The 13,947-nt window shown below is 46.2% G+C and overlaps 1 protein-coding gene and 1 non-coding gene across 3 annotated transcripts in view; both read right to left on the bottom strand.

The window, feature by feature from the left end:
• Positions 1–9,071: 9,071 nt before the first annotated feature.
• The window catches only part of KANSL2 (KAT8 regulatory NSL complex subunit 2), a 24,625-nt gene continuing 19,749 nt past the window's right edge, over positions 9,072–13,947 (bottom strand). For both annotated transcript variants that reach the window (XM_062203756.1, XM_062203757.1), the window contains exons 9-10: positions 10,673–10,792; positions 9,072–9,800 (exon numbers count right to left, since the gene is read on the bottom strand). In XM_062203756.1, coding sequence (XP_062059740.1) covers positions 9,669–9,800; positions 10,673–10,792 — 252 coding nt within the window. In that variant the 3' untranslated portion in view covers positions 9,072–9,668. The remainder of the gene's footprint in view (positions 9,801–10,672; positions 10,793–13,947) is intronic.
• LOC133769272 (small nucleolar RNA SNORA2/SNORA34 family) lies at positions 10,016–10,151 on the bottom strand. Its single transcript, XR_009867163.1, has one exon. It is a non-coding gene; the product is annotated as a small nucleolar RNA SNORA2/SNORA34 family (small nucleolar RNA).

Below are 13,947 nucleotides of genomic sequence, written 5' to 3'. Positions count from 1 at the left end.
ACTCTGAAGAAGCTCCTGGCTTCGGATCAGCTCAGCTCCGGCTATTGCGGTTATCTAGGGAATGAACCAGAAGATGGAAGACCTCTCGCTCTGTCTCTCCCTCTCTCTCTATAACTCTACCTCTCAAATAAATAAAATTTTAAAAAATACATCAGGGGTACAGACTCCTGACAACTATGGCCAAGGGTATAGGGAAGCTGGAACAGACACTCATTCAGAAGATACCTCACAACAAGTAAGTATCTGGTCAAAAGATCTTCGACATCATCCATTAGGAAAAAACTAATTAAAACCTCAATGAGATATCACCATACATCCTTCAGAATAGTTCAAGTTAAAAAGACCAACTTTTCCAAATGTTGATGAATATGTGGAGAAATGAACTGTCCTATACTACTGGTTCTTAATAGTAATAAAATTAGGGGGGCTGGCTCTGTGTAGGTTAATCCTCTGCCTGAGGCACCAGCATCCCATATGGGCGCTGGTTCTAGTTCCAGCAGTCCCTCTTCCAATCCAGCTCTCTGCTATGTCCTGGGAAAACAGTAGAGTATGTCCCAAGTCCTTGGGCCCCTGCACCTGCATGGGAAACCAGGAAGAAGCACCTTGCTCCCAGCTTCGGATCGGCGTAGCTCCAGCTGTTGCGGCCATCTGGGGAGTGAACCAATGGAAGGAAGACCTCTCTCTCTGTCTCTCCCTCTCACTGTCTTTAACTCAACCTGTCTGACAGGGTCATAGTCAAAGTAGAAGTTCTCTCCTCCCTTCAGAGAAAGGTACCTCCTACCTTGATGGCCCCGTTCTTTCCACTGGGATCGCACTCGCTGAGATCCTTCATTTAGGGCTTCTTCTTCTTCTTCTTCTTCTTTTTTTTTTTTTTTCCCCAGAGTGTCTTGGCTTTCCATGCCTAAAATACTCTCATAGGCTCTTCAGCCAGATCCAAATGCCTTAAGGGCTGATTCTCAGGCCAGAGTGCTATTTAGGACATCTGCCATTCTATGAGTCTGCTGTGTCTCCCCCTTCCCATGTTGGATCCTTCTCTCCCTTTTTGGTTTTATCAGTTAGTATTAGCAGACATTAGTCTTGTTTGTGTGATCCCTTTGATTCTTAGATCTATCAGTGTGATCAATTGTGAACTGAAATTGATCACCTGGACTAGTGAGATGGCATTGGTACATGCCACCTTGATGGGATTGTATTGGAATCCCCTGGCACGTTTCTAACTCCATCATTTGGGGCAAGTCCGATTGAGCATGTCCCCAATTGTACATCTCCTCCCTCTCTTTTTCTCATTCTTACATTTAACCAGGATCACTTTTCAGTTAAAATTTAAACACCTAAGGATAATTGTGTGCTAATTACAGAGTTCAACCACTAGTACTAGAACAAAAAAATACTAAAATGGATAAAGTATTACATTGTACATCAACAGTCAGCACAAGAGCTGATCAAGTCACTGTTGAGAGAAGGGTTTTATAGATAAAGGGGGTCTGTGTCTCACCAGAATGTACCTGAACTTTCTCAAGAAACATTAACATTCTAGGCGTCAGGCAGGAGACATTCCAAGAATATCAGATAAAAGTATCCGGCTATCTTGATGACTTTATCTGTAGGGTTTGGGATGACTGTGAGCACCACCTAGAAGGCAAGAAAGCAGCTGCAGCCAAGAGGACCGCAGCCAGACCAAGCCACATCCATGCACATTCGCAAGTCCTTAGTTGTAATTTTTAAACTCTGATTACTTTTGAAGGATGCTAATAACTCACTGTTTTTTAAAATAGCAAGTACAGGGAAAGATTTAATGGGCACACTCTGGGCACAGCAGTTAAGACACCACTGGGGATGCCCACAGTCCACATCAGAATGCTTTGGTTCGAGCCCCAGTCCTGTTTCAGATTCCAGCTTCCTGTTCATGTGCACCTGGGAGGCAGCAGGGGACGGCTCAAAGACTTGGGTCCCAGCCACTTACATGGTAGACTAGAACTGAGTTCTGAGCTCCTAGGTGCAGCCTGGCCCAGCCTGGGCTGTTGTAGCCATTTGGGGAGTGAACCAGCAAGTCGAAGCACACACTCTCTCTCGCTCTTGCTCTCACTCACTCACTCTCTCTCTCCCCCCTTTCAAAGAAAAATGAAAATAAATAACAGATGTTTTAAAATATTTGAAGAAAAATAATGAAGCATCGTTATGGTCTGAATACCTGTGTTCCCTCCCCCACAAAACCCATATGTTGAAATTCTAATCTCAGAGGTGATGGTATTTCGAGGTGGGGCCTTTGCAGGGAGTGGCTGAGTTGGAGGGGAATGAGATCAGTGCCTCTGTTAAAGAGACCTAGAGAGTGACTAGGACAGAGCAAGAAGGTGCCCTCAGCAGACACTAAGTATGTGAGTGCCTGTGAGGAAGAAATGTGCACTGTGTATAAATCTCCTAGTGTGTAGTATTTTAACACACCAACCCAAAAGGACCAAGACAGGCCTTTATCCTGACTTTCCTATACCACTGACTAGTCAGATCCAAGATAAAGAGCAATTTCCCTTCATAGAGATTGTCCAGATAATAAATGAGGAACAAGTCATGAACTTGGAAGATCACCATTTTACAAGTTTGGAAGTATCGCTCCTGACAGAAGCAGAAATCAGCACCCATGAAATAAACCTCTCAAAATAAGGAACTGGAATCTGCTCAAGCTCTAAACCCAACTGCTGCATGTTGGTCAAGCAATCAGCCAAATTCAGAATGAAAATTCCACAGCCCAGCCCCATTTCCTTCAGGACAACAAAATAGGAAGAAGGGGAAAAAAGTAACGTATAAAGAAACTCATGAGGCCGGCGCCGTGGCTCAATAGGCTAATCCTCTGCCTAGCGGCGCCGGCACACCGGGTTCTAGTCCCGGTCAGGGCACCGGATTCTGTCCCGGTTGCCCCTCTTCCAGGCCAGCTCTCTGCTGTGGCCAGGGAGTGCAGTGGAGGATGGTCCAAGTGCTAGGGCCCTGCACCCCATGGGAGACCAGGAGAAGCACCTGGCTTCTGCCTTCAGATTAGCGCGGTGCGCAGGCCGCAGCGCGCCAGCTGTGGCAGCCATTGGAGAGTGAACCAACGGCAAAGGAAGACCTTTCTCTCTGTCTCTCTCTTTCTCACTGTCCACTCTGCCTGTAAAAAAAAAAAAAAAGAAAAGAAACTCATGTTACCCACCAATCATATTGTGTAAATCTTTTACAATAAATTTAACTTTGAATTCCACTTTCCACGAACTTTGTTTTTGCAATTATTTGTGTCTTTGAGATGGGGTGGAGGGGAGAATCTTCCATCCACTGGTTTACTTCCCAGGTGACCACAATGGCTGAAGCTGCGCCAATCCAAAGCCAGGAGCTAGGAGCTTCTTCCAGGGCTCCCATGTGGGTGCAGGGGCCCAAGGACTTGGGCCATCTTCCACTGCTTTCTCTGGCCATAGCAGAGAGCTGGATCAGAAGCGGAGCAGCCAGGACTTGAACTGGCGCCCACATGGGATGCTGGCACTGCAGGTGGCAGCTTTACCAGCTACGGCACAGCACCGGCCCCTGAATGTCATTTTTAAAATCTTGCATCTATTAGGATGATTATGATTGTTTAACTTCTCTGTCGAAAGAAACAACAACATAATAATCTTTATTTAGTGTAAAGAATTGCTATTCCGCATTAGAGAACCAAAAAGTCACAAGTGGACGTTGCGATTTCACAGAATAATTGCAGGAAGCAACTAGCACTAAAGGGACCCAGAGTTTGGATAACGGAGCTCCTTAGCTGCTACCACTGCCTCCACTGAGGGACTGTGCGCAGGCTGACACAATGTATCTAAGAGGCCCCAGGAGAATGTTTCTGGGAGTGTGCAAACTGGAACCCACTGCATCTAGTACAATCAACTGATGTTACCGTCAAGGTGAGAAGCCACACTGAGAGAATGCTAACTGGGTGACCGGAAGAAGAACCAAACAAAAAGGAAAGTGTCCCACTTTCAGTCCTACAACCTGCCTTTCACAGCTCTCCTGGGTAGAGCCCACGGGCAGCTGGCCAGCTGGCAAGAGGAACATGGCTTATAGAATTTAGAAACAAGCTGTGGCGTAGCAGGTAAAAGCTGCCACCTACACTGTCGGCATCCTATATGGGCACCAGTTCAAGACCCGGCTGCTCCACTTCCGATCCAGCTCTCTGCTATGGCCTGGGAAACCAGAAGATGGCCCAAGTGCTTGGGAGGCCTGGAAGAAGCTCCAGGCTGCTGGCTTCAGACTGGCCCAGCTCTGGCCATTGTGGCCATTTGGGTAGTGAACCAGCAGATGAAAGACCTCTCTCTCTCTCTGCCTCTGCCTCTCTATAACTGCCTTTCAAATAAATAAATAAATCTTAAAAAAAAAAAAAAAAAGAAAGAAACAGCTGAGAATTCCTTAAAAAGAATCAAGTAGGAGGATTTTCTCTACCAAGAATTAATACAAAAATATAAAAAATATATTAAAAAATATTTAAAAATAGACAAAATTATGCCTGCACGGTAAGAAAGACAGTGTAATATGTAGCCATATGGGGAAAAAAAACCATAAACTTGAACCCTTACCTCCCTAATAGGGTACACAATAACAAACTCCAGATGAGTTAAACCTAAAAGACAAATCTATAAAATTTTCAGAAGTTATATGGGAGAATATGATTTCAGGGTGGAGAAAGATCAGACCCAAAAAGTACTAAACATAAAAGGAATAGCTGATAGATTAAATGACATTAAAATTAAGAAACTCAGTCCCTAAGAAATAAAACTAAATTAAAACGAAGCACAAAATGGAAATAGGTATTTACAACCTATTTAATCCACAAAGGACTATACTCCACAATATATATAAAGAATTTCTACAAGTGACGAGCCAGGGCCCGGCACTGTGGTACAACAGATTAAGCTGCAGCCTGCAACTCTGGCATCCTATGAGAGCATTGGTTCAAGACCCGGCTGCTCCACTTCCAATCCAGCTCTCTGCTAATGCGTCTGGGAAAGCGGTGGAAGGTGACCTGAGTGCTTGGGTCCCCGCCACACAGATGGGAGACCCAGACGGAGTTCCAGGCTCCTGGCTTTGGCCTTGCCTAGCTCCAGCTCTTACAGTCATTTGCAGAGTGAACTCAGCAGATGGAAGGTATTTCTCTCTCTACCTCTCTACCTCTTAATTCTTTCAAATAATAATAATAATAAAAAAAATCTTTAAAAAAGAATTAGCTACAATGCCCTAGTAAAAACTAAGGGAGTACTTCTGGAACTGGATTTTGAGGGTGCTTGAACAAGGAGACAAGAAAGAAGAGAAGACTGGGTAAGCAAGCCATTTGCTGAGTCATGGGCTACATAGGATTTAACATCCTGGCAAGGACACCTAGAAAAAGTGGTGCCAACACTCAGCAAAGTGAGAATTCCTGGAGCTCCCTGGCAGAAGTCAGAGTGAGGAATGAAAAAGGTACATGGAGGGGAAGGCCTTGGTGGGCATTTGTCAGCACAGTCAAGATGTCACTTAGGATGACTGTGTTTGAGCCCCAGCTCCAGCTCCCGTCCCACTTCCTGCTTAATTTTAATTTGTTTGTTTGTTTGTTTTGATAGGCAGAGTGGACAGTGAGAGAGAACGGTCTTCCTTTTGCCGTTGTTTCACCCTCCAATGGCCGCCATGGCCAGTGCGCTGCAGCCGGCGCATAGCGCTGATCCGAAGCCAGGAGCCAGGTGCTTCCTCCCGGTCTCCCATGCGGGTGCAGGGCCCAAGGACTTGGGCCATCCTCCACTGCCTTCCCGGGCCATAGCAGAGAGCTGCCCTGGAAGAGGGGCAACAAGGACAGAATCCAGCGCCTGACCGGGACTAGTACCCGGTGTGCCGGGGCGGAGGATTAGCCTATTGAGCCGTGGCACCAGCATCCACTTCCTGCTTATGCAGACCCTAGGAGGTGGCAGGTGATGGCCAGAGTACTTGGGCTCCTACTACCCACGTGACAGACCCAGGCTGAGCTCCAGGCTCTGGGCTTTGGCCTGGCCCATCCATGGCTGTTGTAGGAATTTGTGGAGTCATCTAGTGAATGGGATATCTGTGCATGTGTGTGGGCAACTTTAAAAAATGTGCATGTACATACACATACATATATACATACTTTCTTTTAAAGGTATGGTGTTGTGGCACAATGAGTTAAGCTGCCACTCCCGGAACCTCCACTTTTGACCCAGCTCCCTGCTAATGAGTCCTGACTGCGAGGTAGTACATGATAGCTCAAGTGACTGGGCCTCGGCTACCCACATGGGAGTTTCTGCCAATGCAAGTTAAGCCACAGCCTGCAGCACCCCCGCATCCCATGTGGATGCTGGTTCAAGTCCCAAATGCTCCACTTCCTAGCCAGCTCCCTGCTGATGTGCATGGGATGGCCCAAGTTTCTGGGCCCCTGCACCCACATGGGAGACCTGGAAGAAGCTTCTGGATCCTGGCTTCAGGCTGGCCCTGCCCTGGCCATTGCAGCCATTTGAGTGAACCAGCAAATCGAAGCTGTCTCTCCTCCTCACTCTGTCCTCCTCTCTGTAACTCTGCCTTTCAAATTATATTTAAAAAAAAAAAAAAAACTCCTCAGGAGTGGAAGGTAGGTTCACACCATCAGGTAAGCTCCAGATCTGTCATCACTGACAACAAAGGCCTGAAGGAATTTTTGAGTATTTGGTGGAGGAGGGTATTGACTACCAGTTGTGGCTCCAAGACAAACAGCAGCAAAAGGGCCTGTAATTCATCCTTCTAAATTTCTCCTAAAGCAGACCTCTTAGGAGTCATGGAATTCATGGAATTGGCAGCCAAGGCAGTGTGCCACCCAGACTGCTTCCAGAGGAACCAGCTCACTCGCAGCTCCCTCACAGCACAGACACATCCCCTCAGGCTGCTGAGCACAGCAAGGATACAGGTAGCCTTTGCTTGGGCCAAGACTCAGCAGCAAGGTGCAGTCTGAAGCCCGTGTTACCCAGTGCTCATCTCCCTGTGCTGACGTAACCTTAGAAAACGTTAGCTGTGGGTAATCTCCACTCGCCAGCGGCTGCGAGAATTTCTGCGGTACTGAGTACAGGTTCCCCGGCCTCCAGCCCTCAGAAAATGTTCATGGCCTGTTACTTGATTTAACCATTTAGATCATTTTGTTAGAACTGAAAGCAATCCTTATTGCAGGAGCACTCAAGTTCTTAACACATAGTGGTATTAAGAATGTTTGTCTCAGGGCCAGCACTGCGGCTCACTTGGTTAATCCTCCACCTGCAGCACCGGCATCCCATATGGGCGCCGGTTCTAGTCCCAGTTACTCCTCTTCCAGGCCAGCTCTCTGCTGTGGCCTGGGAAGGCAGTGGAGGATGGCCCAAGTGCTTGGGCCCTGCACCCACATGGGAGACCAGGAGGAAGCACCTGGCTCCTGGCTTCGGATCAGTGCAGTTCCGGCCGTAGCAGCCACTTAGGGGGTGAACCAGCAGAAGGAAGATCTTTATCTCTGTCAAATAAATTTTAAAAAAAGAATGTTTGTCTCTCGGTGGGCGTTATATTGCAGCAGGTTAAGCCACCACCTGCAATGTCAGCATCTTATATGGGCACCAGTTCAAGTCCCAGCTGCTTCACTTTCAATCCAGCTCCCTGCTAATGCACCTGGGAAACCAGTGGAAGACAGCCCAAGTACTTGACCCTCCGCGACACTCATAGATGAGATGCAGATGTAGTTCCAGGCTCCTGGCTTCCAGCGGCCCTGTCCTTTCAAATAAATAACCAAACCAGAAAACCGGAGCAGCAGGAACAGAACGACACACTGATCGCTATCACTGGAAGACCTATCAGAGGCAACCTCCCCAGGAATTCATCTGATGACCTTCCAAGAGTTACATTTTTGTGTGTGAGCCAAGTTTTCATTTGTTCATTTCTTGTATTTAAGTTTTCTTCGAGGAGATCCTTGGCCTGAGATTCTTCACCGTAATCCCTAACCACTACACAACTGCAACTGACCGTCTTACGGGGGTCTCCTCTCTTGGTCAATCTCACAGAGCCCCACCCATTCACCAAGTGTCTTGTCATCAACCTTAATGAGGTTGACCTGGGATTCAGCACAGAGCCTCCCCCTGTACCGGGTCACCATAGTTAGACACAAGCATGCAAAGACAGGCTTGGTGCGTGTCTGAGGCTTTGGTGGCTCACGAATTCCACGTGCGAGGCCACTGTGGATGAGGGTGGCCTTCAGCACCTCTTGTAAAGCAGTATCAATGTCCATTTCATAGAATCTTTCAGCTTCCTGGTTATAGTGCACTACAGAAATAAGACAATTTGTAGCACAACTACCTTAACCTTAACTGCTATTTTAACTCTAAGATGCAGCAGCAAAATATCTTGACAGTTTAGGCCCTATCTCAGTAACCTAGCAGCAGGCCCAATTTCTATGGATATCACACGTATATTCCTAAGTCCTGAAGAATTCTGAGGGGCACATTTTGCGCAACACTTAAAGCACCACTTGGGACGCCTGCATCCCACACCACAATGCCCAGGTTTCTGTTCCAGTTCTGCTTCAGTTCCAGCTTCCTGCTAGTTGCTCAACCCATGAGGTAGCAGATGGTTCAAGTCCTGGGGTCCCTACCGCTCTCATGGGAGACCTGGACTGAGTTCCGGGTTCCTGGCGTCAGCCTAACCCAGCCCTGGCTATGTGGGGCATTTAGGGAGTAAATCAGCAGGTAAGAGTATCTGTCTCTGCCTTTCACAGAAAGTGAATATATTTATAATGCATAATTTAAGAAATAAAAAATTTTGACATACAACCAAGCATCAGTTCTGAGAGGGAAACACAGGGTACGGAACACAGACTAGAGGGTGAACAGGAGGCTAAGTGGGACTGGCTAGCTTGAGTAAAGACTCCCCACACCTCTTCATTTATTTCTTCCAGGTGTTTACCTTATCCTCAAAACCAAAACTACAACTATTGAATTTACTTACTTCTTAGGATGGGCCTGTATCTAATTTTCCCTTTCCCATCAGAGACAGCTCTCTAAAACCAAGGGGAAAAAAAAAAAAGACACTCTCAAATACAAACAAAATATTCATTCAGGTCAGGTGACTGTTTTACATTTTCGTAACATTTAATAGAAACTATATACAATAAAGTTTTACTATATCTTACATAAGATAAACAACCACAGAAATTGACATAGGTTAGGAACAGATGGATAGTTAGGGAGAGCCCAGACCCGTGAGCCGTTTCCTCGGAGGAGGAGGTGTCAGATGGCCCAATTCAGCGGAAGAGGAAGGGCTACAATCCCCTCAGCCTCAGAGACAGCCAGGCATTGGGGCCACCAGTACTTCAAGGGCACCATCCATAAACAGTCCTCACCTGCGTGGATCCCTGAATGTGACTTGAGAAACCCCATTACAGACATGCATTCACTCCCAGCTTTGACAAGGGATCCTCTTCCTCCTTGCTCTTCCTTGCCCAGGGTAGGAAGAGCCCCACGACTCTGACAATACTATTCCACTCTCCCCAAATCTGGTTTCATGTCTGACTGCAGGACTTAGTAACCCAGAAGAAAACCAAGGTAGTCTGGATTGCCATAAACAGTGAGAGATGATCAGAGACATTTTTCTGAAGAATGGGAAATTAAAATCCACCAAAGTCAAATCGTTTTCAAAGCAAACTGTCAACTGATGGACGTAGGTTCTGGCTTCCCATTTGCAGTGGCCAAGCCACTCTGAGGCAACTGTGCAGAGGCTTTCTCAGGATTTCGAGATCCCTGGGATCTGCACCCTTCTCCAGCCATCTGCATCTGGCCCTGTTAAAACAAAGAAAGGCACTGTGGTTAGAAATTCATTAGTTCATTATGAAACATGAGCCTGATGTATCAAGGCCCATTTACAGCAGTAAGAACAAGGCAACAGAAATAAAGCAACTCCGCGCAGTTCTCCCATTCTTAGCTATGCCTGTCCCTTAAAGCCAGTTACTACTTACAGCACTCCTGAGGCTCTCCCATTGGGAGACAGAGCTATGGTTTGTTTCTTCTGAATCAAACAGCCATTCTCTGCCAAGGTTCCAGAGCAGCCAGCAGACACAGAAAGACCATACTTTAGGCCTCTGCTTGAAACCAACAGCCAGAGAGTAACTGCTGGTCTTCAGTCAGGGCCACTGGTACCCCACCCACAGCTCAGAGAGAGAAGCCAAATCATTCTACAGTCGAACAGGCTCAGAGCTCAACTCCCTTAAATGGCACGATTTACCTAGATCCACTGTCTCAACTTCTTTCTGTTCAGTTAATACGTAATTAATTTATTATTATTATGAAGTAATACAAATTTTATCCTTCAATTCTAACTTCAAATACACTGACAATGAATAGGTAAAACTCTTTGGGTTTGTACTTATTTGGACTCAACCTTTTACTTCAATTCCTACTCTGGAATGAGGGTTGGAGGCACCAGGTGCTCTAAGGGCCCATCTGCAGGATTAGAGCAACAGGACACTCAGCAGCAGAAACAGGCTTTTTTTCAAGTACCTGCCTCCCATGGAAATTCACTGAGTGAAAGCCACCTTTCCGGGGCATCTTTATGGTCTACTTGTGATGACACCTGCTTCCTGCCAGCCAGCAGGGAGCCCTCTGCCTAACTCAGTCTCTACATGAGGGAAACTTGGCTGGGACTGTTCACTTGCCAAGATATCCGCTGGGCCTCCAGCCATTTCTTTGATTGAATGATCTTCAAGGGCGAGTGAAGGATCAAAAAGCAGGGGTGACGGAGGGCACTGCATACCATCACCCACAACATCCAAGTCCTAGGGAAGAGAGAGAAGCTCATGAGCAACCAGAGGGAACTAAGAAGCCAACGCGGGCACATTCTGCAGCAAACTTCACAGCAACTCCATGGTCTCACCAACTCTTGCCTACTGTCAAGCAAAAGAGAATTTTACCAGAATGTCCAACAAACAAGATCCAAAATCACTGTGAATTTTTTCTTGCTGCCAAGTATAAAAGCAAAACCATTACAGTGACTTAAAAACAGCAAATCCCCGGGGAAATTCATAGTGACAAAGTAGAACAGTGTTTGCCAGGGACTGGTGGATAGGAGACAGAATTATTATTCAATCGGTATAGTTTTTCTGTTTGGGTTGATGGAAAAGTTCTAGAAAAGGAAGAGTGGTGATGGTTGCAGACACTGAAATTGTACACTTCAAAATGGTTAGAACAGGGGCCAGTAGTATGGTGTAATGGGTAAAGCTACCAGCTGCAGCACCTGCATCCCATATGGGCACCAGTTCAAGTCTCGGATGCTCCATTTCCAATCCAGCTTCCTGCTAATGCACCTGGGAAAGCATTGGAAGATGGCCCAAGTCCCTGGGTCCCTGTACCCACATGGCAGACCCAGATGAAGCTCCTGGTTCCTGGCTTTGGGTGGGCCCAGGTCTAGCAATTGCAGCCATTTCAGGAATGAACCAGCAAATGGAAGACACCCCTACCACTCACCCCTACTTTCTCTCTGCCTCTGTGTCTCTGTAACTTTCAAATACAAAAAAAAAAAAAAAAAAAAAAAAAATTTTTTTAAATGGTTAGAACAGTTAAAGCAGTGTTATATATTTACCACAAAAAATTTTTTTAAGAAAGCATATTCCCGGCCAGCGCCGTGGCTCAATAGGCTAATCCTCCGGCTGCGGTGCCAGCACCCTGGGTTCTAGTCCCAGTCGGGGCACTGGATTCTGTCCCGGTCGCTCCTCTTTCTGTCCAGCTCTCTGCTGTGGCCCGGGAGTGCAGTGGAGGATGGCCCAAGTGCTTGGGCCCTGCACCCACATGGGAGACAAGGAGAAGCACCTGGCTCCTGGCTTCGGATCAGCGTGGTGCGCCAGCCGCAGTGCACCTGCCGCAGCGCACCTGCCACAGCGGCCACTGGGGAGTGAACCAACGGAAAAGGAAGACCTTTCTCCCTGTCTCTCTCACTGTCCACTCTGTAAAAAAAAAAAACAAAAAAAACATATTCCCTCTGAACCAAACTGCAGCCTACATCTAAGTTTACTAGTTGTGAATCTACCATGGGCCAGCACGAACATAAACACTGCTTTAAACATTAGGCACGGCAAGATTGTCTGAGTAACACCCAAATAGCCAAAAGCAGACAGGCTTGGGGAGGGAAGGGGTGTAGATCAAAAACTCAAGTTCCTCTGAATGGCCAACATGATTTTGGTTAAGTCCTTATCCCCTCAGAAAAGTCAGAAACCAGCTGGGACACCTACCCACCAGGTAACTGAGAAAACATTCCTATCTAACAAGCAGGCAAGGCAGAAGAATGGTGAGGCACACACCCTGACCCAACTGCTATGCTGTAAAATTGGGAAGGGAACCCCAAAACCCAGCTACTCCCTGTGAAGGGAACCAATTCTAAGGTTCCCCATGACTCACTGGGAGCTCAAGGATTAGACACAAGGCCTCTGTACCACAGAAATGGCAGAACACCTGCAGGAAACACCCAGGGCTTCACCCCCAGAAGCAACTCCAAAAAAGCAAAGACCCAGGTTTCCTCGCTCACAACTTGCACCCCAACTTTATAACTTCCTCTGAGAGCAGAGGGATCTGGCATATATTTCTCTCTTCAGACTACAGGAAGAACCATTTCCAGAGGCTTCATCCCCAGGAACAGTGAAGAGGCTTAAAAAGCACAGCCGTCCTCACTTACCACCCACCTCCATTCCTATCCCAGCTGCTCCACTTCGGATCCAGCTCTCTGCTATGGCCTGGGAAAGCAGTAGAAGATGGCCCAAGTCCCTGGGCCCCTGCATCCGCGTGGGAGACCTGGAGGAAGCTGCTGGCTCCTGGCTTTGGATCGGAGCAGCCAACTGGGGAGTGAATCAGTAGATGGAAGACTTCTCTTTCTCTGCCTCTCAAATAAATAAACACATCTTTAAAAAAAAAAAATCACTTATTTACTTAAAGTCAGAACTAGAGAGAAAGAGAGAGAGAGAGAGATCTTCCTTTCGCTGGTTCACTCCTCAGATGTCCACAACTGCCTGGGCTGGGCCAGATTGAAGTCAGGAGCCAGGAGCTTCTCAGTCTCCTACATGGGTGGCAGGGCCTCAAACATTTAGACTATCTACACTGCTTTTCCCAGGCCATCAGCAGGGAATTGGATCAGAAGTGGAGAAGCTAGGCACAAACCGGCACCCATATGGGGTGCCAATGCTGCAGACTTTACCTACTACCACAAAGCTGGCCCCATGTTTTGTTCTTATCCCAAAAATGACCCAAAAAGAGCCAGTAAAAGCTCAAAGTAATGGAATTAAGGATTATGTTGCTATATTTGCCAGTCATTCTTGGATCAAAGGATAGAAAACAGCAAATATCCAGAATGAAAAGCCGTATTTTTACCTAGAACTGTTCCCTGATTTTCCCACAAGTAAAAACTCGCAGAACAGAGAGTACTTAAATTTGCTTGATATCTAAATAATTCAAAAAATTATTTTTCTAACAAGATTTATAACAAGTATATCCCAAATTTATGAGTACAAAAATTACCGTAAACTGGATTTTGTTAACATTTTCAGAATTATCCTCAAAGATTAAAACTGTGCTTTTTAATGACCAATGTAGTTTATCAAAAAGTACATTCATGTGAACATAACAGATGACCAATTACAAATAGATGATTATTTGTCATTTTTAAACTTATAACAACAAAACTCCACTTAAAAACTCACTGGATTCTCAAAAATAAGGTTACTTCTCATACATTTATGCTGCAAAAAAGGTTAACTAACTTGATGACATGTTTTTAAAATTCTTTTAAAGTAAGATTCCTTATTGTCAGGAAACTGCACACAGAAATATCTCACATTCCTAGCTCTCCTTAAACATCCTCTAAAGAATAAACACATCAGCCACTGAACACAACAGTCATACTTCTTAAAATCTGGATTCTCAAAGATTGGAGAAAGAAAACATCATT

The sequence above is a fragment of the Lepus europaeus genome, chromosome 10 (genome assembly GCF_033115175.1).
Source record: "Lepus europaeus isolate LE1 chromosome 10, mLepTim1.pri, whole genome shotgun sequence".
NCBI classification, from domain to species: Eukaryota; Metazoa; Chordata; class Mammalia; order Lagomorpha; family Leporidae; genus Lepus; species Lepus europaeus.
The sequence above is the reverse complement of the archived record's forward strand: the minus strand, read 5'-3'. Positions and strand labels throughout refer to the sequence as shown.